General features: G+C 57.0%; 1 protein-coding gene across 1 annotated transcript in view; it reads left to right on the top strand.

The window, feature by feature from the left end:
• MEGF8 (multiple EGF like domains 8) overlaps window positions 1–20,968 on the top strand; it is a 38,540-nt gene that overhangs the window by 6,834 nt on the left and 10,738 nt on the right. The window contains exons 4-32 of the mRNA XM_090260086.1: window positions 679–859; window positions 940–1,028; window positions 1,594–2,009; window positions 2,441–2,586; window positions 2,706–2,828; window positions 4,927–5,081; window positions 5,383–5,502; window positions 5,868–6,012; window positions 6,094–6,257; window positions 7,936–8,136; window positions 8,526–8,726; window positions 9,144–9,380; window positions 10,152–10,270; window positions 10,359–10,490; window positions 10,576–10,689; window positions 11,149–11,397; window positions 11,904–12,103; window positions 12,428–12,638; window positions 12,732–12,981; window positions 13,516–13,648; window positions 15,095–15,342; window positions 15,422–15,532; window positions 15,686–15,804; window positions 16,099–16,306; window positions 16,809–16,989; window positions 17,562–17,725; window positions 18,491–18,635; window positions 19,392–19,623; window positions 20,754–20,877. Of these exons, the coding sequence (XP_090116212.1) occupies window positions 679–859; window positions 940–1,028; window positions 1,594–2,009; window positions 2,441–2,586; window positions 2,706–2,828; window positions 4,927–5,081; window positions 5,383–5,502; window positions 5,868–6,012; window positions 6,094–6,257; window positions 7,936–8,136; window positions 8,526–8,726; window positions 9,144–9,380; window positions 10,152–10,270; window positions 10,359–10,490; window positions 10,576–10,689; window positions 11,149–11,397; window positions 11,904–12,103; window positions 12,428–12,638; window positions 12,732–12,981; window positions 13,516–13,648; window positions 15,095–15,342; window positions 15,422–15,532; window positions 15,686–15,804; window positions 16,099–16,306; window positions 16,809–16,989; window positions 17,562–17,725; window positions 18,491–18,635; window positions 19,392–19,623; window positions 20,754–20,877 (5,118 nt within the window). The remainder of the gene's footprint in view (window positions 1–678; window positions 860–939; window positions 1,029–1,593; window positions 2,010–2,440; window positions 2,587–2,705; window positions 2,829–4,926; window positions 5,082–5,382; window positions 5,503–5,867; window positions 6,013–6,093; window positions 6,258–7,935; window positions 8,137–8,525; window positions 8,727–9,143; window positions 9,381–10,151; window positions 10,271–10,358; window positions 10,491–10,575; window positions 10,690–11,148; window positions 11,398–11,903; window positions 12,104–12,427; window positions 12,639–12,731; window positions 12,982–13,515; window positions 13,649–15,094; window positions 15,343–15,421; window positions 15,533–15,685; window positions 15,805–16,098; window positions 16,307–16,808; window positions 16,990–17,561; window positions 17,726–18,490; window positions 18,636–19,391; window positions 19,624–20,753; window positions 20,878–20,968) is intronic.

Below are 20,968 nucleotides of genomic sequence, written 5' to 3'. Positions count from 1 at the left end.
AGGTACCACCCTACCTATAACTCCAACCCCACCCCACCTCTACCTGGAGCCCCTCCCCTGCCTGAGTCCACTCCTGTTCTCACCTACAATGCACCGCTCACCTGTGAACCCCCACTGCTTCCCCCTGCCAGGCCTGACTCCATACACCCACCCAGCTACTCTGTCTGGCCTTGCAGTTTGGGTCCTGAGCCAGGACTTTGACTTTCAGCCTCTGTCTTTGGCCCTAAGGCCTGCATATCCATCTTGGGGGCTGGATCACGCCTTGAGCCCTCCCTGCTTTGACCTCCCCAGATCTGAGCTCTTCTAGCTCAGCCTGACATGGACCGTGCCGTCTCTGTCTCGGACTGCTCTGTCTTGCTTTGCCAGTCTGTTTTCTGTCTGTCCTCCTTTTTCTCTCTGGTCTTTCTCTTTTTTTCTTGGTCTGTCTTCTTTTCTCCACCTCTTTGCCTTCTCTGGCTGTGTATCTGTGTCCCCTTCTTCCTCTTATTGGTTTGTCTTCTTCCTGTTTCTGTGTCTCTCCCTTTGCCTCTCTGTCTCTTTTTATTTTTTTTCCCATTCTCTCCTTCCCTGCTCTTCTCTCTCCTTCTCCCTTTCTGCCCCATGTGTCTCACTCTGGCTCTCTCTCTTTTCCTCTGTCTCCTCTGTCTCTATCCCCTGCCTGTGTCCCCTTCCCCCCAGCCCCTAGGACCGTGCCGATGTGAGCCTGGCTTCTTGGGACGTGCCTGTGACCTGCACCTGTGGGAGAACCAGGGGGCTGGCTGGTGGCACAACGTGAGTGCTGGGGACCCTGCCTTCTCTGCCCGTGTCGGGGCGGCTGGTGCCTTCCTGTCCCCACCAGGACTGTTGGCCGTTTTTGGAGGTGAGCAGATGGCGCGTGCGTCTGGAGTCTGGAGCCCTGGCAGCCCGTGGCCAGGGCTTGAGACCATCCACCTTCCACAGGCCAGGACCTCAACAGTGCCTTGGGTGACCTCGTGCTGTATAACTTCTCTGCCAACACCTGGGAGCGCTGGGACCTGAGTCCTGCCCCGGTATGGACCCCGCCTCTGCCCTGCCTGGAGGCACCCGCCCACTCTCTCAGTCCCGGCAAGGGCCCCCCGAAGCCACCTCTTCTCCCCGTAGTTCCCCCAGCCTGCAGCTTGATAAAGGAGCACCTGCTTCTTCATTTCTGCTGTCAGATTTTCTTTTGTCTTGCTTTATATCCCTTTCTGCAACTTATCTTTCTGGGTGTCTCTTGTCTCTCTGTCCATCCCTGTTTTTATCTCTGATTCTTGGTCCTTGTATCTCCTTCTCTCTGGATTGTATCTCTATGTCTCTGTTTTTTTCTCATTTCTCCTTCTAATTCTGTCTCCGTGACTCCGCCCTCTTTATGTGTTTCTCTGTCTCCCCTCTGCTCATATTCACATGTGTCTGTCTCTCTGGGTCTCTCTCTTCTCTCTTTGCATGCCTCCCTTTGTCTCACCGTCTGTCTGTCTTTCTGTGTCTCTGTCTTTCTCCGTCTGCATCTCTGTGTCTGTGTCTGTCTCTCTCTCTGTCATCCCGTGTGTCACCATCTGTTTCTCTCTCCATCTCTGTTTCTTGGTCTCTTCCTCACAGGCTGCCCGTCACTCCCATGTGGCTGTGGCCTGGGCCGGCTCCCTGGTGTTGATGGGCGGTGAGCTGGCCGATGGCTCCCTCACTAGCGACGTGTGGGCCTTTAGCCCGCTGGGCGGGGGCCACTGGGAGCAACTGGCACCACCTGCTTCTAGCTCCTCAGGGCCGCCAGGCCTGGCAGGTCACGCAGCTGCCCTCGTGGACGACATCTGGCTTTATGTGTCTGGTGGCCGCACCCAGCACGACCTCTTCTCCTCTGGCCTCTTCCGTTTCCGCCTTGACAGCACCAGTGGGGGCTATTGGGAGCAGGTGATTCCAGCTGGGGGGCGACCCCCTGCTGCCACTGGCCACTCCATGGTGTTCCATGCCCTATCTCGAGCCCTACTGGTTCACGGTGGACACCGGCCCTCCACTGCCCGGTGAGTGACCTGCCCCATAACCTCTGCTCTGCAGAGCCAGGCCTGGCCCAACCCCTGGGCCTTTAGTCTTCAGTGGTCTTTGCCCACTGGCAGACTCCCGTAGTCATTCAGTCGCCCTTCCTTCATTTATTCACTCATTCATTTATTCACTCATTCGTTCACCCACTCAATTTCTTGGTCATTTGCTTCTCCACGCATATCCACTGTCTGTTCATTCCGCCAGCTCCTGCATGGTGCCCAGCCCTGGCTAGATTATGCAGGGAACCCAGATATGAGCCCTACCCAGGTCCTGCCCGCAGGAGCTTCTAGTTCTGAGGGGACATAAACCCCATCACAGCTGGTCTCAACCCTGAGTGATCACACAACTGTAACAGCACAGAGGAGGGAGAGAGCTCTCCTTCCCTGAGCCCTTCCTCTGCCTTTCGCCATAGGTTCTCTGTGCGGGTGAATTCTACTGAGCTGTTCCATGTGGATCGACGTGTGTGGACAACCCTGAAGGCCCGGGATGGGCTTCAGGGTCCGCGGGAGCGAGCCTTCCACACAGCCAGTGTCCTGGGCAACTACATGGTGGTCTATGGTGAGGAGGCTCCCTGCCTGCCTGCCAGGGGCCCAAGCCAACCCTGAGCTGAGGCTCCTTGCGTGGGTGACCCCACCTCCCCCAGGCTTGCCAGCTGTGCCCCTTTCCTCCCTTCCCAGGGGGCAACGTGCATACCCATTACCAGGAGGAAAAGTGCTACGAAGATGGCATCTTCTTCTACCACCTGGGCTGCCATCAGTGGGTGTCAGGGGCTGAGCTTGCCCCCCCAGGAACCCCTGAGGGTGAGTGGCCCCTCTTGTCTCCCTGAGGGGCTCCTGAGGGTCATTCTCTCCACCTCAACAGTGAATCTGGGCTTTGGCAGGAGCCACCTTAGTCCTTGTCAGGGTGAGCGGACGTCCTCTTGAAGCTGTCTCGGGGCGAGCCTGTGCCGCACACAGGACCAGGGCGTTGTTGCCATGGAGATGGGAGGTAGTTACGGCAGCATCAGATCGAGATTCCAGTTCAGGTTTGCCAGTTTCCAGCTGCCCCAGGGAAATACCCATGGAGAGGTGACTTTTTCAAGGTCACACTGTGTAGGCAAGTGGCAAAACCAGGATGACTGGCTCCAAAGAACTATCTGTACAAAAGCCTTCATTTAACTTCTGTGCCTCAACTTCCCCATCTGAAATGGGGATTAGAGTAAGACTTAACCCACTGGGCTGTTGTGAGAATAAATTGAGATCATGCTTGAAGGCTGAGGACAGCCTAGTGAAGGGCTCAGCACATTGTCTTTCCTAATAGCAATGACAGTCCTGCTGGAAAGGCGTGTGGAGAGTCTTTCAGACTCATTAGATCAGAGACTGCTTTAGGAATCAGAGGAAAGTCGCAGGCCCCCTTCCTCACAAAAACATTTGTGTACAGAAAGTGGGCACCTCATTTCTGGGGACAGTGGACTTCCCAGAGGCCCGTGCTCTCCCCACCATACTGAACAGAAGAGCGAGGACAGAGGGCAAGCATAAGGAAGGGGTGGACACTTAAGAGAAAGGGCCCCCAAGGAATCTTGTGCTGCCATTAGCAATAAAGCCTGGGCCTGACATTCGAGAGCTCCAATCTAGGACTCCCCAGCCTGTCCCTGTCCCTCTTTCTGGCCCCTTCACTGGACAGGCAAGAGTGTGAGGTTTCTGGAGGCCTCTTCCTCCTCTGTAGTTTATGACTCCCTGGGTCAGGTCCCATGTGCTTACAGAGTATCCAGGTTCAGTAAGAAGGTGGGGGAGTCACCAGTCACCACTTTCCTGTCGGTCAGGACTCTTATTTTGTTTTTTAAAGATTTTATTTATTTTTAGAGAGAAGGGAAGGGAGGGAGTAGGAGAGGGAGAAAAACAGATGTGTGAGGGATACATCTATTAGTTGCCTCTCACACGTCCCCAACTGGGCACCTGGCCCATAACCCAGGCATGTGCCCTGACTGGGAATCAAACCTGTGACCTTTTGGTCCGCAGGCTGGCACTCAATTCACTGAGCCACACCAGCCAGGGTGTGACAGAAATCCAACCCAACTAGCTTAAGCAAAAGGGAGAATTTCTTGGCTAATTTGAGTGAAAGCCTCAGGCTTCAGGTTGGGCTGGATCCAGGTGCTCACATGATGGCATCAACCATTTCTCTATTCAAGTCTTGGCTGGGTTTACTTCAGTGTCTGGCAGGCTTGCCTTTTGTAGCTGGTCACCAGCAGCTCTGGGGTGATATTTTACCCCTTTAAAATGCCCACAGGGAAGAGAGTTTTTTCCCAAGAATTGTAGGAATTGAATTACGTCTCTGAACTAGTCACTGACACTGATAGGCCTGGGCTAAAGCCCCACTTCTGCCAGCAGTAGGGATGGCTTGACTTGAGCCTTGTGGACTGGGAGAAGGAGAAGGTTGTTTTCCAGGGAAAAATCAGAGGCTGTCACCAGAAGGGAGGCTAATGCCAGGCAGACAAAAACAGGTGAGAGCCAAGCGGCTCCCCAAGGATAGGGTAATGGTTCCTTTTATAGAGGAGGGAACCAAAACTCAGAGAAGTCCAGTCTCTTGCCCAAGGCTCCACCACTAGTCAGTAGTTGATCCATGATTCGAACTCAAGTAAATGTTAAACCCAGGATTTAAACCCAAGTTTTTCTAACCCGAAGATCATGCTGTGTCTGAAAGGCGACTTGGGTAGGGTGTGGGAGCCCCAGGAAAGAAAGGACTAGAGCTGGTGCAGGGCCAGGCAGGCTGGGAGGGTTTCTGTGGGCAAGTGGGTTGAAGCAGGAGCTAGGAGTCTGGACCAAGGCTTAGGAGAGCCAGGTGTAGTCATTTGGGTAGTGGAGCCACAAAGGTGGGAGGGGGCTTGGGGGTCCCATGTCCTTGGGGTCTGTATTCTTCTAGGCCGAGCAGCACCTCCCAGTGGTCGTTACTCACATGTGGCAGCTGTGCTTGGTGGCAGTGTCCTGTTAGTGGCTGGTGGGTACAGTGGCCGGCCCCGTGGGGATTTGATGGCCTACAAGGTGCCCCCCTTTGTGTTCCAGGCACCTGCCCCGGATGTGAGTATTGAGGTGATAGGGAGAGGGTGGCTGGGGAGTGGGTTGCATGGTTCCCACAGATGAGGGAGAAAGTTGGGGGTCCTTGGGATAAGTAGTGGGAGTCCCTAGGGCCATGAGAGGAGAGATGGTGGTTGCCAGGTTTAGGGGAGGAGGCATGGAGGTCCCTGGGGCTGAGGGCAGAGGAGCAGTGTCCTCAGGGTGCTGAGCAGTCGGGGTTCCCTGGGATAATTGAGATGAATGGGAATATGGGAAGCAGGCCCCTATCTGAGGAGCCCCCTCGTACACCCCCATCTCTCTACAGTATCACTTGGACTATTGTTCCATGTACACGGATCCCAGTGTCTGCTCTCGAGACCCTGAATGCAGTTGGTGTCAGGGGGCCTGCCAAGCTGCACTGCCTCCTGGGACTCCCTCTGGGGCTGTGAGTGGCTGTCCTGGCACTGCCCCGTAGCACAGAGACCGGCCCTCAGTGTCTTCCCTGCTGAAACCACGTGGAGAAGGACTCTCCCCGACATGGGGAGACTTGTTTTCATACCTGACATCAGCCTCGCTGATTCCTAATTGCTGACCCCTGAACTTCAATTTAAACTTCTCTCAGAGCCTTTTCAGCTTACCTGTACCCAGATTCCCAGGCTCTGTCCTCTTGATCTTTCCTCATTCAAATTGGCTTTTAATTCTCTTCTCCAGTTTCCTGACCCCTTCTACCTAAACTCTGGAATTCATAACCCTTTCCAGATCCCTTGAGCCCCAGTGAACACTGACCCCCGTCCCCTTCCTTCCTTGCAGTGTCCCGCTGCCAGCTGCCTGGGCCTGGGGCGCCTCCTGGGTGACTGCCAGGCCTGCCTGGCCTTCAGCAGCCCTGCAGCTCCGCCCCGTGGGCCCGGGGCCCTGGGCTGGTGTGTGCACAATGAGAGCTGCCTCCCCCGGCCTGGTGAGTGGCCAGTGGCAGTGTGGGAGAGGGGAGTGCTGTCCCCCACACTGACCCCCACCCCCCACCTTCTGGTCCTCACAGAGCAGGCCCGCTGCCGAGGAGAGCAGATCTCAGGCACTGTGGGCTGGTGGGGGCCCACACCTGTCTTTGTCACGTCCCTGGAGGCCTGCATCACCCAGAGCTTCCTGCCTGGCCTACACCTGCTCACCTTCCAGCAGCCGCCCAACGCCTCCCAGCCTGACAAGGTGGGGAGCTGGGGGAGGGGCCCAGTGTGGCCTGTTGAAGGGCTGGTCCTAGGCTTTTTGTTTTCCAAGTGGATTTTTATCACTTGTGTTTACCCCATAGGTCTTTACATTCAAGGGTCAGATTTTCCTTATTGAGCTAAAAACATTCTTTCAAATTATGGTAAAATATGTATAACATAAAATTTACCATTGGTGACATTTAGCACATTCACAATATTGTGCAACCGTCACCACTATCTAGGTCCAGAACATTTTTATCACCCCAAAGGGTAGCATTAAGTAATCACTCCATTCCCCTCTCCCCTGGCCCCTGGCCAGCACTCATCTGTTTTCTGTCTCTGTATTTACTAGCTGTAGGTATGTTATATAAAGGGGCTCATACAATATGTGGCCTTTTGTGACTGGCTTCTTTTACTGAGCAGAATGGCTTTGAGGCTCATCCCTGCTGTTGCATGCGTCAGAACTTCATCCCTTTTTATGGCTGATGCTCTTCCATTGTATGGCTCTGCCCTATCCACTCAGCAGCCGATAAACATCTGGGTTGTTTCCACCTTTTTACTATTGTGAATAGAACTGCTATGAACATTCATGCACAAGTTTTTGTTTAAACACCTGTTTCCAACTCTTTTTGGGTATGTATCTAGCAGCAGAATTGTTAGATCATATGGTAATTATCTGTTTAACTTATTGAAGAACTACCAAACTGTTTTCTTATAGAAGCTCCTTATTGATTTTTAGAACAGGTGATATAGTCCCATAGTTCCAAAACCACAGTGATGTAAAAAGTTGTTGAGTGAAAAGTCTCTCCCATCCACCCTACCCCTCAGCTCCTTTGTGTGGGAAGATGGCCCCCATTATCCCCAACTCAGGACCACCCTCCTTCTTCCCAAATCTCTTTGGATTTCTTTTATATCCTTCCAGGGTCTCCTTATTCCAATACAAGTAAATGTGACTTTTAATCATTTTTCTTTCTTGCACAAACAGTAGTATACTATCCACACTACATCACCACTTCCATTTTTTCTTAACACTTCCCGACAACCTTCCCATTAGAGAACTTAGGAAATATGCCGCAGGACTGTTGTTTATTTAAACGGTCTCCCACAATGAACGCTTGGCTTATCCCATTCACTGGCAATTACCAAAACACATACAAGCAATAAATCATGTCATATGTCCATCACTTTAACTATTGTGTCTGGAATCTCCTTTTTTTCAAAAACCTTATGTACTTGGTTGATATATAACAGAGACTATGGTACAGAGGGTGAGGTCCAGAGGGTTCTGAGCACAGGAGTTTTCTGTCCCCATGGAGTGGGGGTGCGACACCCTGGCACATGGAAGCTTTCCAAACCCCGTAGTGAAGTGATGTTATTTCATTTTTTTGATCTGGACTCCTGAGGGCTTAGATGGAATGGTGGGGTGTTTGGGAAGAGGATCCGGATATCTCGTGAGAGGTGGGGATGAGCAGGACTGGGACCCTGTTGTTTGTTTTCTGAGTTGGCAACCCGACTCTTCTCCCAGAGGACCCTGGGCGGGTGGCCTCTCCTCCCCCTGGCCTCAGCCTTTCCTTCCATAACGCAGGGAAGGAGGGTGAATCGCCCTGCTCTGATGCGCCTGAGGGGGATGGGGCCGTGCAGAGAGGCACTCATGCACACCCCCTCCCCGGCCTGCACAGGTCTCGATTGTCCGCAGCACGACCATCACCCTGACGCCCAGCCCAGAGACCGACGTATCTCTGGTCTACCGTGGCTTCATTCACCCACTGCTTCCAGGCGGGCCTGGTGGGCCAGGCGCTGAGGATGTGGCCGTGTGGGCCCGGGCCCAGCGCCTGCACGTCCTGGCCCGGATGGCCCGTGGCCCCGACACGGAGAACATGGTGAGGGTGCCTGGGGCACGCAGAGGGCTGCTTACGGGCAGTCCAGGGGCAGGGGGTGTGTGCAGGGAGGACTGGGGAGAAATCGGAGGCAGAAGACGTGTCCTTAGTGGGGAGAGGGCCCTGGGGTGCTCTGAGAACACACTCTGGGGGAGATTTGGAAGAAAGTGAGGAAGGTCTGTTTTAGCAAGTCAGAGTCCCCTGAGGAGGAGGAGGAGGGTCACTGGTGGCTTTGGGGGTGCTTGGGGGTTCTCAGTCTAAGGAACCCTGAGGTGCCCCTCGTTTTCCCAGGAGGAGGAGGCTGCAGGGTGGGTTTGAAGCCGTCAGAGGTTTCAGGGGTCGCAGGCTGTGGGAAGTCCTGAGGCCCCTCTCTGTCCTCACCCCTGTCCTAGGAGGAGGTGGGGCGCTGGGTGGCTCAGCAAGAGAAAGAGACAAGGCGGCTACAGCGCCCAGGGTCTGCGCGTCTCTTCCCGCTGCCTGGCCGGGGCCACAAGTACGCGGTGGAGATCCGGGGCCAGCTCAACGGCTCTGCAGGCCCTGGGCACAGCGAGCTCACATTGCTGTGGGACCGGACTGGCGTGCCTGGTGGCAGCGTGAGTACTCAGGCCCGGGGCCTTAGATCCCCTGGGATTTCTGAACCCCAGGCCGCAAACCTTGGCTTCTGAACTCTGGACTCACCTCGCACCCTCCAGACCCCACTCAGACCCCCAGGCCCTGATCTGATATGGTATTCCAACTCCTGCCCACATCTCTACCTTCTCCTGCCCTGACCCCCCTGCCCCTGACTTCTGCCCTCTGTACTTTGACCTCTAATCTTTAGATTGTTTCAAACCCTGATTCCCTTTTGTCTGCTGATGGCCTAAATCCTGCCCTTGCACATGCCTGAGTTCTCAACCTTGTCTCTAAACACTTAAGTCTTTGGCTCCAAACTCTGACCCCTACCCCAAACCTTGACTCCTGACCATCAACTTGGAGCATGGACCCCTGACCTCCTATGCCCCCTCCCCCAGGAGATCTCATTCTTTTTCCTGGAACCTTACCGCTCAGCGGCCTGCGCCTCCTACTCCTCTTGCCTGGGCTGCCTGGCAGACCAGGGCTGCGGCTGGTGCCTGACCAGCGCCACCTGCCACCTGCGCCAGAGTGGGGCCCACTGCGGGGACAGCGGGGCCAGCGGGTCCCTGCTCGTGCTGGTGCCGGCCCTCTGCCCACTCTGTGAGGAGCATCGTGACTGCCACGCCTGCACCCAGGTGCCTGCCAGGCTGCAGAGGGGCATTTTCAAGTTGGAGGCAGCCAAAGCAGGGGTCTAGAGAAGAGGGACGGCCTCCAGGGCTGACATGGGCAGACAAGGGGCCCCATAGGGAGAGAGAGCTGGGCCACTGACTGACCTGCAGGCGAGAGAGAGCCAGGTGGGGAGCAGAGGAGAGGGCTGGAGAGGGCTTCTGGCAGTCAGGGCTTTCCCTGTCGTAGGGGCCAGAAAACCCATCTTGGTGCCTCTTCACCAGAGGAACATTTATGGGCTCAGGCTGCAGAGACCAAGAGTAGGTCTTCAGGCCTGCGACCTCCAGCAGTTCACACTGTTTTCCCTGGAGGATCATTGCTTGGGAGTGGCAAGGGAGCCACAGGGCTCCGGACTTGCATTGCCCCACTCAGCCAAGCGGAAAGAGAGCACCTTTCTGTCCCCACCCCACTCACCGCTCCCCCAGGCCAACAGAGGTCCCAAAAGTGCATTTTGCTTGCTCTGGTTGGGTCTTGTGCCAACTCTAGGACCAGTCATTGAGGCCAGGATTGAATCAGCCTCACCTTGACCATCCAAGGGGTGCTAGTGCCCAAAAAGGGAGTGGGTGCTGGTCAGGCAGAAGCCGTGGATGTTGTTGGCTGAAATGGGAAGTCTTGAGAGGCAGGCAGTTGGGGAGGAAAGGGGGTTTGGAGGGGTGGTCTTAGGGGTGGAGCCGGTGAGGGAGGCAGGGCACTGGGAGCCCAAGAGATAGGGCTAAACTGGCTCTTCCCCAACCCCCCAGGACCCCTTCTGTGAATGGCATCAGAGCACCAACCGCAAAGGGGATGCGGCGTGCAGCCGGCGGGGCCGGGGTCGGGGTGCCCTGAAGAGCCCGGAGGAGTGTCCCCCACTCTGCAGCCAGTGAGCCGCTCTGGGCCCAGGGAGCAGGTGTGTGTGGGGGTGTAGAGACCAGCCATAGTGTGACCCTGTCCCTACTCCTCACCCCCAGGCGCCTGACCTGTGACGACTGCCTGGCCAACTCCAGCCAGTGTGCCTGGTGCCAGTCCACTCACACCTGCTTTCTGTTTGCTGCCTACCTGGCCCGGTACCCATATGGGGGCTGCCGAGGCTGGGACGACAGGTGCGGTCAGGGTAGTCACAGAGGGGAAGGTGGAGACAGGCGGAGGTGGGGGGCTCTGACACCCCCCACGCCTGCTGTCCTGCAGCGTGCACTCAGAGCCACAGTGCCGGAGCTGTGACCGATTCCTGACCTGTCACGAGTGTCTGCAGAGCCATGAGTGTGGCTGGTGCGGCAATGAGGACAACCCCACGCTGGGACGGTGAGGCCTGGGCAGCAGGGCAGAGGGTGGATGGGATGGGGTGGGTAGCTCTCCCCGGCTGCGATTCTAATGGCTGCTCTGTTTCTCCGCCTCTGCCTTTTCCTTACCATCACCTGTTTCTTCCCCTCCCCACTGCCCCTAGTTTCTTTCTTCTCTCTCTGCACTCTTTCCCTGTTTCTGTGATTTGTTTTCTTTCACCGTCTGTTTCTTTGTTCTTCATTTTCTGTTTCTGTGTCTCCTTCTCTCTCCCTTTCACTGTATCTCTGTTGCTGTCTCCCTTCTGTCTTTCAAATTTGTTTGGTTTGACTTCTCTTGGTTTCTCTCTGTCACTTCCATTTCTCCTGTTTCTCTCCATATTCATACTTCTGTGTCTCTCTCTCTGATTGGTCTTCTCTCCTCCTATCACTGTTCCATCATCTTCCCCCACTCCACCACCTTTTTCAATCTCCCCCTGGTCAGGTGCCTCCAGGGGGACTTCTCAGGGCCCCTGGGTGGGGGTAACTGCTCCCTGTGGGTAGGGGAGGGTCTGGGGCTGTCTGTGGCCCTCCCTGCCCGCTGGGCATATGCCCGCTGTCCGGACGTGGATGAGTGTCGCCTGGGCCTGGCACGGTGCCACCTGCGGGCCACCTGCTTGAACACACCTCTCAGCTACGAGTGTCACTGCCAGCGGGGCTACCAGGGAGATGGCATCTCGTACTGCAACCGCACGTGAGTGGGACATGGCTTTCCACACGATGTTGCCCCAGGGCTGGGATGTTTAAAGATGGAGGGAGGAAGTGATCATGGTGCTGGAATCCCTCCTGTGGAACCAGCATCCCCAGTGAACCTCAGGTTTTTACCGTGCAGACTAGGCCCTCATTACAATGACAGGGTCCCCAGCATAATACTAGTTACTGTGGGGATGGGTCACCCATGGACTGTGGGACATAGTCTTCAGAGTTGCCATGGAGATGGAGGAGGACCAAGTTGAAAAGGGGTTTTCATAGAAGACAGGTCACTAGTGGTGATGTGTGGTTGCTATAGAGATAGGAATTACCATGTGTGTTGAGGTTACCTTGGAGACAGGGCCACCCATGTGGTCTAGGACTGGTGGACCAGGCAGTAGCTTGTGATGGTGTTGCCATGGAGATGATGGAGTGGAGTGGGGTGACAGGGATGCCTTGGGGAGTCTGGGCCTGCCCAGCCCTTCCCCCACCCTTGCCACGGCCCCTCAGGTGCCTGGAGGACTGCGGCCATGGTGTGTGCAGTGGCCCCCCTGACTTCACCTGCGTGTGTGACCTGGGCTGGACATCCGATCTGCCCCTGCCCACGCCTGCTCCAGGACCGCCTGCTCCCCGCTGCTCCCGAGACTGTGGCTGCAACTTCCACAGCTACTGCCGCAAACGGGGGCCCGGCTTCTGTGATGAGTGCCAGGGTGAGCTGCCCTTCTCCTCGATGCCCCTGGGCTGGCCTCAAGAGAACCTCCTCAGGGTTCCAGTTTCCTTTTTTCCACGTGGGCTTCAGTGTCCCCTCACCCAGCTCCAGGTCCCTCTGCTCCATTGCTTGCTCCTGACCGCAGACAGGCTACTGTGGCACCCATATCTTTGGTGGGGCTTTAGTACCCCCTCTTGGGCCTTGCTATTCTCCCTAGTCGGCCGTGGCCACCCTTCTTTGAAGCAGCCAGGTGAGGTCAGGGATCAGCTGGGCCAGCTGGGCAGACCCCTTCCTTACTGCATCCTGCCTGCTGGGGCTTCTGCAGACTGGACCTGGGGGGAGCGCTGTGAACGCTGCCGGCCCGGCAGCTTTGGCAACGCCACGGGCTCGGGCGGCTGCCGACCCTGTCAGTGCAATGGGCACGGGGACCCACGCCGCGGCCACTGTGACAACCTCAGCGGGCTCTGCTTCTGCCAGGACCACACTGAGGGTGCCCACTGCCAGCTCTGCTCCCCTGGCTACTATGGGGACCCCCGGTGAGCCAGGGGCCAGACAGGTAGGGTAGGGGGTTGGGGACAATGTGGGATGGGGTGGGACTGGTCTGACACTGGTTTTCCTCTGTCTCCCAGGGCCGGTGGCTCCTGCTTCCGGGAGTGTGGGGGTCGCGCCCTCCTCACCAACGTGTCCTCCGTGGCACTGGGCTCACGCCGGGTTGGGGGGCTGCTGCCTCCAGGTGGTGGGGCAGCAAGAGCCGGGCCAGGCCTGTCGTATTGTGTGTGGGTTGTCTCGGCCACGGAGGTGCTACAGCCATGTGCTCCTGGGACCCTCTGTCCCCCACTCACCCTCACCTTCTCCCCCGACAGCAGCACCCCCTGCACGGTGAGCTCCAAGGGCACTAGGGTTCAGACCCATGTCTCTCTCACCCAGTTGGACTCCTCAGACCCTGACCCCGATGTCCCCATTTTTTTATCCTTCAGACCCCAAACTCATAATCCTTTGACCCCCAGCCCTTCATTTCTAAGGCCATAGACCTTCCCATTTCCCAGATCATTTGCGGTTTCCTGGACTCCAAATCTCTAGTCCCCAGATCCTCAAACTTTTTTTCCTCAGTCCAGGCATGGTAAATATTTATACTGTGTGCGCCAACTCTGGCCAACTGGTGGTGGCCTCCAGGAGCTGTATATTGAGAAAGACTCCAGTGAGAGTACCTGATTGATTAGCCATGTCTGCTCTCAACACAGGAGGAGGAATGGTGGCCTCTAGGCCACGGTTTGACAGGCTGCCCAGGATGCTCAAACAGCCCATTTCCCTGTCCCACATTGCCCTCTCCTCTTGAACTCCTCCTCCCAGACCCCAAGCGTCCCTCCTTGTCGTCCTCCTCATCCCCTAATCTTCAGCTCTGCACTCCTCCAGCTGAGCTATGTGCTGGCCTTCGACGGCTTCCCACGCTTCCTGGACACTGGTGTGGTGCAGTCGGACCGAAGCCTCATTGCTGCCTTCTGCGGTCAGCGGCGGGACAGGCCCCTCACTGTGCAGGCCCTGTCTGGTACGGGGGCTGGGGAGGCAGGGCCTCTGTCCTGGGCTTCGTATCCCTTGTTCCCCTGCGTCTTGCGGACCAAGGTGGGCTTAAGACCCAGCCCGACTCCACCACTGACTTGCTGGGTGACACAATCACTTGCCACCTCTGGGGTCTCAGTTTCTTCAGCTGAAAGGCAAATAGAATATTACTGGGCTACCTCTGGAGAGAAGGGCCAAGTGGAACGTACCTTTGGTGTACACAGAAGGGTTGGTGTGAGGATTTTCTACCAGGGCTGATTATATCCTTGGGGCCTTTGGCTGGCTGTCGTGATTGGGGTGCTACTGGCAGCTCGCAGGAGGAGGCCAGAGGTGCTGCTCTACATTCTACAACGCAAGGTGCAGCCCCAGCACTCCTCAGCGGGGCTGAGAGAAACCCAGCTGATGTTGATGGAGATGCACTAGAAATAATTTGTTACGCATGGCAGTTAAAGAGCCCAAGTTTGGATATTCTTTTCATACAGTAAATCAGGGTGGCTCCAGGGCTGGGAGAGAGGAGTTGTAGTTAGCAACTGCAGACCCCTCGCAGACACCGAGGGATTACTGAGCACCTGCGGTGAGCCCGGCCTGCGCTAGACAGGGGTGCAGCAGTGAGCAAGGGGCGCAGGCGCCGCCTTCACGGACCCAGCGCGTGTCCGCGTGCGTGCATGTGTGTCTGTGACATTGAACGAAGCGTACTCAGAACGGTGAGGGATAAAAGGAAAGGGAAGAGAGCGCCTAACCTGTCTGGGTAGTCCCTGAGGGCTTCTGTGCGGAGGTGAAGTTCCACCTGAGGGCTGAAGGGGTCAGTGTGGGCAAGGGGGACTCCTCCAGGCCCAGCATGTGCAGGTGTCTGGGCCCTGAGGATCAGGAAAGGGGCCTGGTGCCGGAGCCAGAGACCTTGAGAAGGGGAGGTGATGAGGTCAGAGGGGCTGCAGGGCCCTTTTTTCCCCGATATAACTTTATCGAGACATTTTTTTACATATCATTAATTCCTGTCTTCCCCCACCCTTCCACCCTGGAACTCTTTCTAAGGAGACTTGGTTTTACAGAAGAACAGTAATAAGTTGTGGAAAGTGGGGAGCCTGTGAGTGACAGGATCAGATTCATGTTTTTGAAGGGGCCTGTGGGATGCTGTGTAGGGCAGAGTGTATGGGAGCCAGGAGGGCCAGTGGGGGGTGGTGCTGGGGGCCAGGCTAGACTGCTGAGGAAGTGGCGAGCAGTGAGTGAATACAAGAAAAATCGAGGCTTAAAAACCTTTTGGGGGAAAAAAACCCATTGGAACTTGATGGGTTGGACGGGGGAGAGGGTGTGCAGTGATTATGTATAGGCGAAGCCTTGCTTCCCTGCCCAATTACACTGGTTTTTCTCAAAACCTGGGGGTGGAGCAGTGTCTGATCTTGGCTCTGCTACATGCTTCCGCCCTTTCTCCCAACAGGGCTGCTGGTGCTGCACTGGGAGGCCAACGGCTCCTCGTCCTGGGGCTTCAACGCTTCAGTGGGCTCTGCCCGCTGCGGGTCAGGGGGCCCTGGGAGCTGCCCTGTTCCCCAGGAGTGTGTGCCCCAGGATGAGGCCACAGGTGCTGGACTCTGCCGCTGTCCCCAGGGCTGGGCAGGCCCACACTGCCGCATGGCTCTGTGTCCTGAGAACTGCAATGCCCACACCGGGGCAGGGACCTGTAACCAGGTACAGGGGTGGCGGGGTGAGGTGGGTGGCACAAGTGGTGCTCAGGGCGCCTACTGAGCATCTCTTTGCTGTTCCCCAGAGCCTGGGTGTGTGCATCTGTGCTGAGGGCTTCGGGGGCCCTGACTGCGCCACAAAGCTGGATGGTGGGCAGCTGGTCTGGGAGACCCTCATGGACAGCCGCCTTTCAGCTGTGAGTTGTGGCGGCCCGGGGTCTGGGGAAGTGCCACAGAGCCTGGATCATTCTTTCTTCTCCACTCCTGGGACCACCCCCAAACCCTATATTCAGCCTGATACTTTGTCATGACCCTAGCCTGTCCCCTCATGTCCCCACCCCCTCCCTTAGGACACTGCGAGCCGCTTCCTGCACCGCCTGGGGCATACCATGGTGGAGGGACCTGATGCCACTTTGTGGATGTTCGGGGGCCTGGGCCTTCCCCAGGGGCTGCTAGGGAACCTGTACAGGTGAGAACTGCCCTGGGGTGGGGGGGCGCTGGAACGGGAGGAGTTCACCTCAGGGGATGCTGACATGTCTGTCACACAAGAGTCCCCTTAGGAGGGTGCAGAAAAAGGACACCTCTAAAAGTCACTGTGACACTTGTCACAGGAGGCTCCCCTCAGGGGTGGACACTTATTTAAATGGGTGGTACCACCCTGGGGAATGGTAAGGACTGTCTTAGGATCACCCAGAGGATGCTGGGACGCTGGGATACTGGGATGACTGGACAGTGAGGCTGCTTTTTTGCATCTTGGTCCTAGGTACTCAGTGAGTGAGTGGCGGTGGACCCAGATGCTGGCAGGAGCTGAGGACGGGAGCCCAGGCCCCTCACCCCGCTCCTTCCATGCAGCTGCCTATGTGCCCGCTGGCCGCGGTGCCATGTACCTTCTGGGGGGGCTCACAGCTGGGGGCGTTGCCCGAGACTTCTGGGTCCTCAACCTCACCACCCTGCAGTGGCGGCAGGAGAAGGTGAGCATCTCCCCGCACCCTCGGGCCCCACAGGCGGGCTCTGGCAGAGATGACCAGGGAGCTCCTGCCATCTTATCCTCAGAGGACATGGCTTACTGCCTGGACTCCAGCACAAGTCCCAGAATTTAATTTCAGTGCCCATCCTGGGTTACATTGTATTCTGGCCAAGGGGATATGATGCCTTGTCCTGCCAGGCTGGCGTATGGCCTGTGGCATAGATTCTCAGCCCTGTGCAGCCCGAGCCAGAGCAGAGGGGCAAGAGCTTCCCAAGGAACACAGGCAGCTCCTACCTGAAGAAGTGACATTGAGAGGTGGGAGTGGCAAGAGGGCTACTGCCTGCTGGGACCAGGGCTGGTCAGGGGGCCTGGGGTCTGAGCAGCCTGGGGCGAGCTCTCTATCCCCTTAGAGGTTCAGGCAGTGTGGGGAGTTCTGAGTCTTGCTTCTACCCTCAAGATGACCCCTGACTTCTGGCCTCCTGTGACATCTGCCCTCTGTCCCTCAGACTTCTCAGACCGTGGAGCTGCCAGCGGTCGCTGGGCACACGCTCACTGCCCGTCGAGGCCTGTCTCTGCTCCTGGTGGGCGGTTACTCCCCTGAGAACGGCTTCAACCAGCAGCTCTTCGAGTACCAGCTGGCGACTGGCGCCTGGGTACCCGCAGCTCAGAGCGGGACGCCCCCCACAGGTCGGGCCAGGGACAGGAGGGCACAGCACCTTTGACCTCCGGGCCGTGCAGGGCTCCGTGCAGGGCTCCGTGCAGGGCTCCGTGTAGGCTCTCTATCCACTTCCGTATTCTGTGGTGGCTGCCACGCCCTGCTTAGCACCTTGTTGCCTCCCTGTCTTCCTCCTGACCCCTGCCACCTTGAGAATGAGAAGTTCAGGCTCTCTCTTTAGCACAGCTCTTCTTGACTCCATGATAAGCTGCCCCCTTCATGTCCGGTGTCTCCCTCCCCCAGGGCCTAGGTCACTGTCCCTCAGATGTTCTCCTTTCTCTGTTTCTCCTTCTGCAGTCTTGAGTCACTGTCCCCACAACATTCTGGCCACCCTCTTCCCCAGACTCTTCTCTTTCCTAGACTCTTGATGGTTATCCTTTTAACTCAAGGGAGAGGGAGGGGTTGAGAAGGTCTGCTATGTCTGTGGCCTCAGGGCCCGGAAGGTGTTGTGGACATGAGAAGAAGAACTCGGGAAGGTGGGGGCCCGTCCTGATCACCAGGCCTTCCCTAGCCTCTGTTCTCACTCTCCCCACTCCCCCGCCAGGTCTCTATGGTCACTCTGCGGTGTACCACGAGGCTACGGACTCCCTCTACGTATTTGGGGGCTTCCGCTTCCATGTGGAGCTGGCGGCTCCGTCCTCCGAGCTCTACTCCCTGCACTGTCCTGACCGCACCTGGAGCCTGCTGGCCCCTTCTCAGGGGGCAAAGGTCAGGAAAGGAGGTCTAGACAGATGGATGTAAAAGGTGGGAGGGAGGGGGCCTCCCTATCCCAATGATCCAGGGACTGGCTCAACCCTGGACTCCTACTCCCGCTCCTTCCCAGCCCCCTGAACTGAACTGTGGCATCCCAAGTCTCCCCTTCTGCCATCCCTGGCTTGGAGGAAAGGCTCCTGGACCAGGAGTCCAGAGGCCAGGGTTCTGTCCCAGCTCTGTCCTGCTTTTGGTGCAGTCCTGGCAAGCCTCTCCCCTTCCTGGCCTCCCCATCTGGAATGGGGGAGACTAAGGTTCCTTACACTTCCTGTCTTCAAGGCCAAAGGAGACAGTGGGTGTGTGGGAGAATGTGTAACCCTGGATCTGCTGGTTAGGAACAATTGCATTTTCTGTCCATCATCATATTTCCAAGCCCTTCCGGGGCTGGACTGCGAGGAAGGAGGAAGTAAGATATGGAAGCCTCACCCCAGACATCCCCAGCCCAGCCGGCGAGGTTACCCAAAAATGTGGGGTTCATCTCAAGCAGTCTGGGCTAGGTTCCTGGGGAGTAGCACAGGGTGTGGGGGCTCGGGAAAGAAGATGGCTCTGGGGGCCACTGAGGAGTGAGGGAGTTTTCCTGGAGGAAGGAGGTGAGATCTGAGGAAGGTTTGGATGCGGCAGGCTGGGGGGTGGAGCTCAGGTGTAGGGAGGTTCTGGGGGCTGAGAGAGTGAGCAGAGGACTGTGACTCTGACGGGCCATCCTGCCTCCTGTCTCCTCAACAGCCCCGCCCCCGACTTTTCCATGCTTCTGCCCTGCTAGGGGACACCATGGTGGTCCTGGGTGGGCGCGCGGACCCTGATGAGTTCAGCAGCGATGTGCTGCTCTACCAGGTCAACTGCAACACTTGGCTCCTGCCTGACCTCACCCGTAAGTCCTTTGCTGTCCCAGAAGCCCCTGCCCTCGCACTCCCTCTTGTTAGGAGTTACTTGGGCCCCTTCAGACTCTCCAGCAAAGCTCCTGTCCCCTAAACACTCAGGGGAATGCTCTCCTTCTTTTTCTTTCCTTAGGAAATTTTATTTTGCTGCTTTTATTGGGGTCCATGGTGGGAGCCTTCGGTTTCTGCTGGCTCACTCATTATTGATGAATTTTAAATATTAGGAGGAATTTAAAGCACAGGAAGAGAAACAAGTAGTCCAAGTGGTCAGATACTGAAATCAACCAAGTTCTCTAAAACAAAGGAGCCGCAGTAGGGGCAGGGGTGGGGGGCAGCAGCCAGGCTCTTCCTCTGGTCCTGCGCCCGCCGTGCATTCATTCCAGTGAGCCTCCTTGAAGCAGACGCCTCTTTGGAAAGGATGCCTGGCCATCAAAGCTTCCATCGGGCACTTGCAATACAAGAAGGAAAGAACAACTGCGAGGGCTGAACTGCAACATTTGCCTCCAGTCTTGATTTCACTCTCTGTTCCTTTCTCTCTGTTGGTCTCTCGCCCTCTCTTCTGTTTTGCTGTCTGATTCCCCGCCCGTCTGGCTTGATCTGTGTCTCCGGTCCTGCTGTGTCTGCCTCTCCTCTCCTTAGACTGTCCCACTGCTTGCTTGGTGTCCCTCTCTGACTGGCATCTGTGTGTAGATCTCTTCCCCGAGTCTCCCGCCAGTTGTCTTTCTGATGGTTGCTCTGTCTTTCCCCAGGCCAGGCCTCTGTGGGGCCCCCAATGGAGGAGTCTGTGGCCCATGCTGTGGCAGCGGTGGGGGGCCGCCTGTACATTTCAGGGGGCTTTGGGGGAGTGGCCCTGGGCCGCCTGCTAGCCTTGACCCTGCCCCCTGACCCCTGTCGCCTGCTGCCTTCCCCGGAAGCTTGTAACCAGTCTGGGGCCTGCACCTGGTGCCATGGGGCTTGCCTGTCTGGGGACCAGGCCCACAGGTAACCGTGGAGACTGACAGCTCAGGGGAGGGTGGTACTGGTGCTCTCTGAAGGGGGTTCTGTGCTAGGCCAGGCTGTGGTGCGAGCTCACATGGGAAAATGGGCAGCTCATCACAGGCAGGGGCGGGCTGGGGGCCCGACGGTGAAGCCATGCTTGTGGGCTGGAGAGTCACCCAGGAATGCTTCCTGGAGGAGCTGGGTATGCACTAGCTCTAACTGACCTGGAGACTTGAAACCAGCAAAGGGTTAGAAGTAGGGCTGCGCCTGGCTCATCTGGAAGACCACCTGAGTTTGGGGAAAATGAGACTGGAAAGTTTGGTGAGGTAGCTCAGAAAGGACTTCCAGTGCTTGGCCGAGCCGCTGGGCTCTGTCCAGGTCCACAGACCCCTCGTCTGTAGTTCGGGAGGCGGACCATATCAGAAAGTTGAAAGTGCTATTGTAGGTTTAGCACAGACTCATTTGGCTTTATTTGTCCTATTAAATACGCCACCATCTTCACTACAGAAATATTAAAGGTTTGGATTTACAGGGTGCTCCCCCAGACTCCACTAGGGGTGTTAAGAATAATAGGTATACTCACTACTTTTCTAAAGTCTAGAAAGTTCTGAAGCGCATGGGCTTTCAAGGACTTTGGGCAAAGAATGGTGGACCTCCACTGCGAGGGACAGACATGTAGCCACAAGGGTTTGTGCAGGAGGTGGCAGGGGTGTCCCTGGGCAGAAAGAGCCCTTGGGGCTATTGTGAGGGAGGAAGTAGCAACAGAAGGCAGTAGGTAGAGACTGCACGGAGGCCAGGGTGAGGGGACGAGGCCAGAACTGAACAAAGGGCTGCCGAGGTGGGCAGGAGGGGGCAGCCAGAGAAATTCAGGAGACAGAAAGCCTTGGAGGCCGGAGGGGCAGGAGGATGTGAGGTATCGTCTAGTGTCTCTGGCCTGGGCAACAGGTGGACATGGGACCATAGCAACCGGGATGGAGAAGGAGCAGGTTTGTGAGTTCTATGCTGAGTGCAGTGTGGGACCCCACGGGGACCTGCAGGATGATGTTCACGGGGCACCAGGAAGTGGCGAGGACAGGAGGAGGAGGGATGGGGCCTGGCTGCCTGTGACGAGCTAAGGCCCCGTGCCTCTCCAGGCTGCGCTGTGGGGCGCCCCCCTGCTCCCCAATGCCTCGCTCTCCTGAGGAGTGCCGACGTCTCCGAACCTGCAGTGAGTGCCTGGCCCGCCATCCCCGGACCCTGCAGCCTGGAGAGGGAGAGGTGAGTGGTGGGAGGGGCTCGGGGCCACTGTGCCCTTCAGCTGTGATGAGGTGGGAAGAGCTGCATCAGGAGGGAAGCTGGGCATCTTGAG

The sequence above is a fragment of the Furipterus horrens genome, unplaced genomic scaffold (assembly GCF_987537825.1).
Source record: "Furipterus horrens unplaced genomic scaffold, mFurHor1.1.pri manual_scaffold_13, whole genome shotgun sequence".
NCBI lineage: Eukaryota > Metazoa > Chordata > Mammalia > Chiroptera > Furipteridae > Furipterus > Furipterus horrens.
The sequence above is the reverse complement of the archived record's forward strand: the minus strand, read 5'-3'. Positions and strand labels throughout refer to the sequence as shown.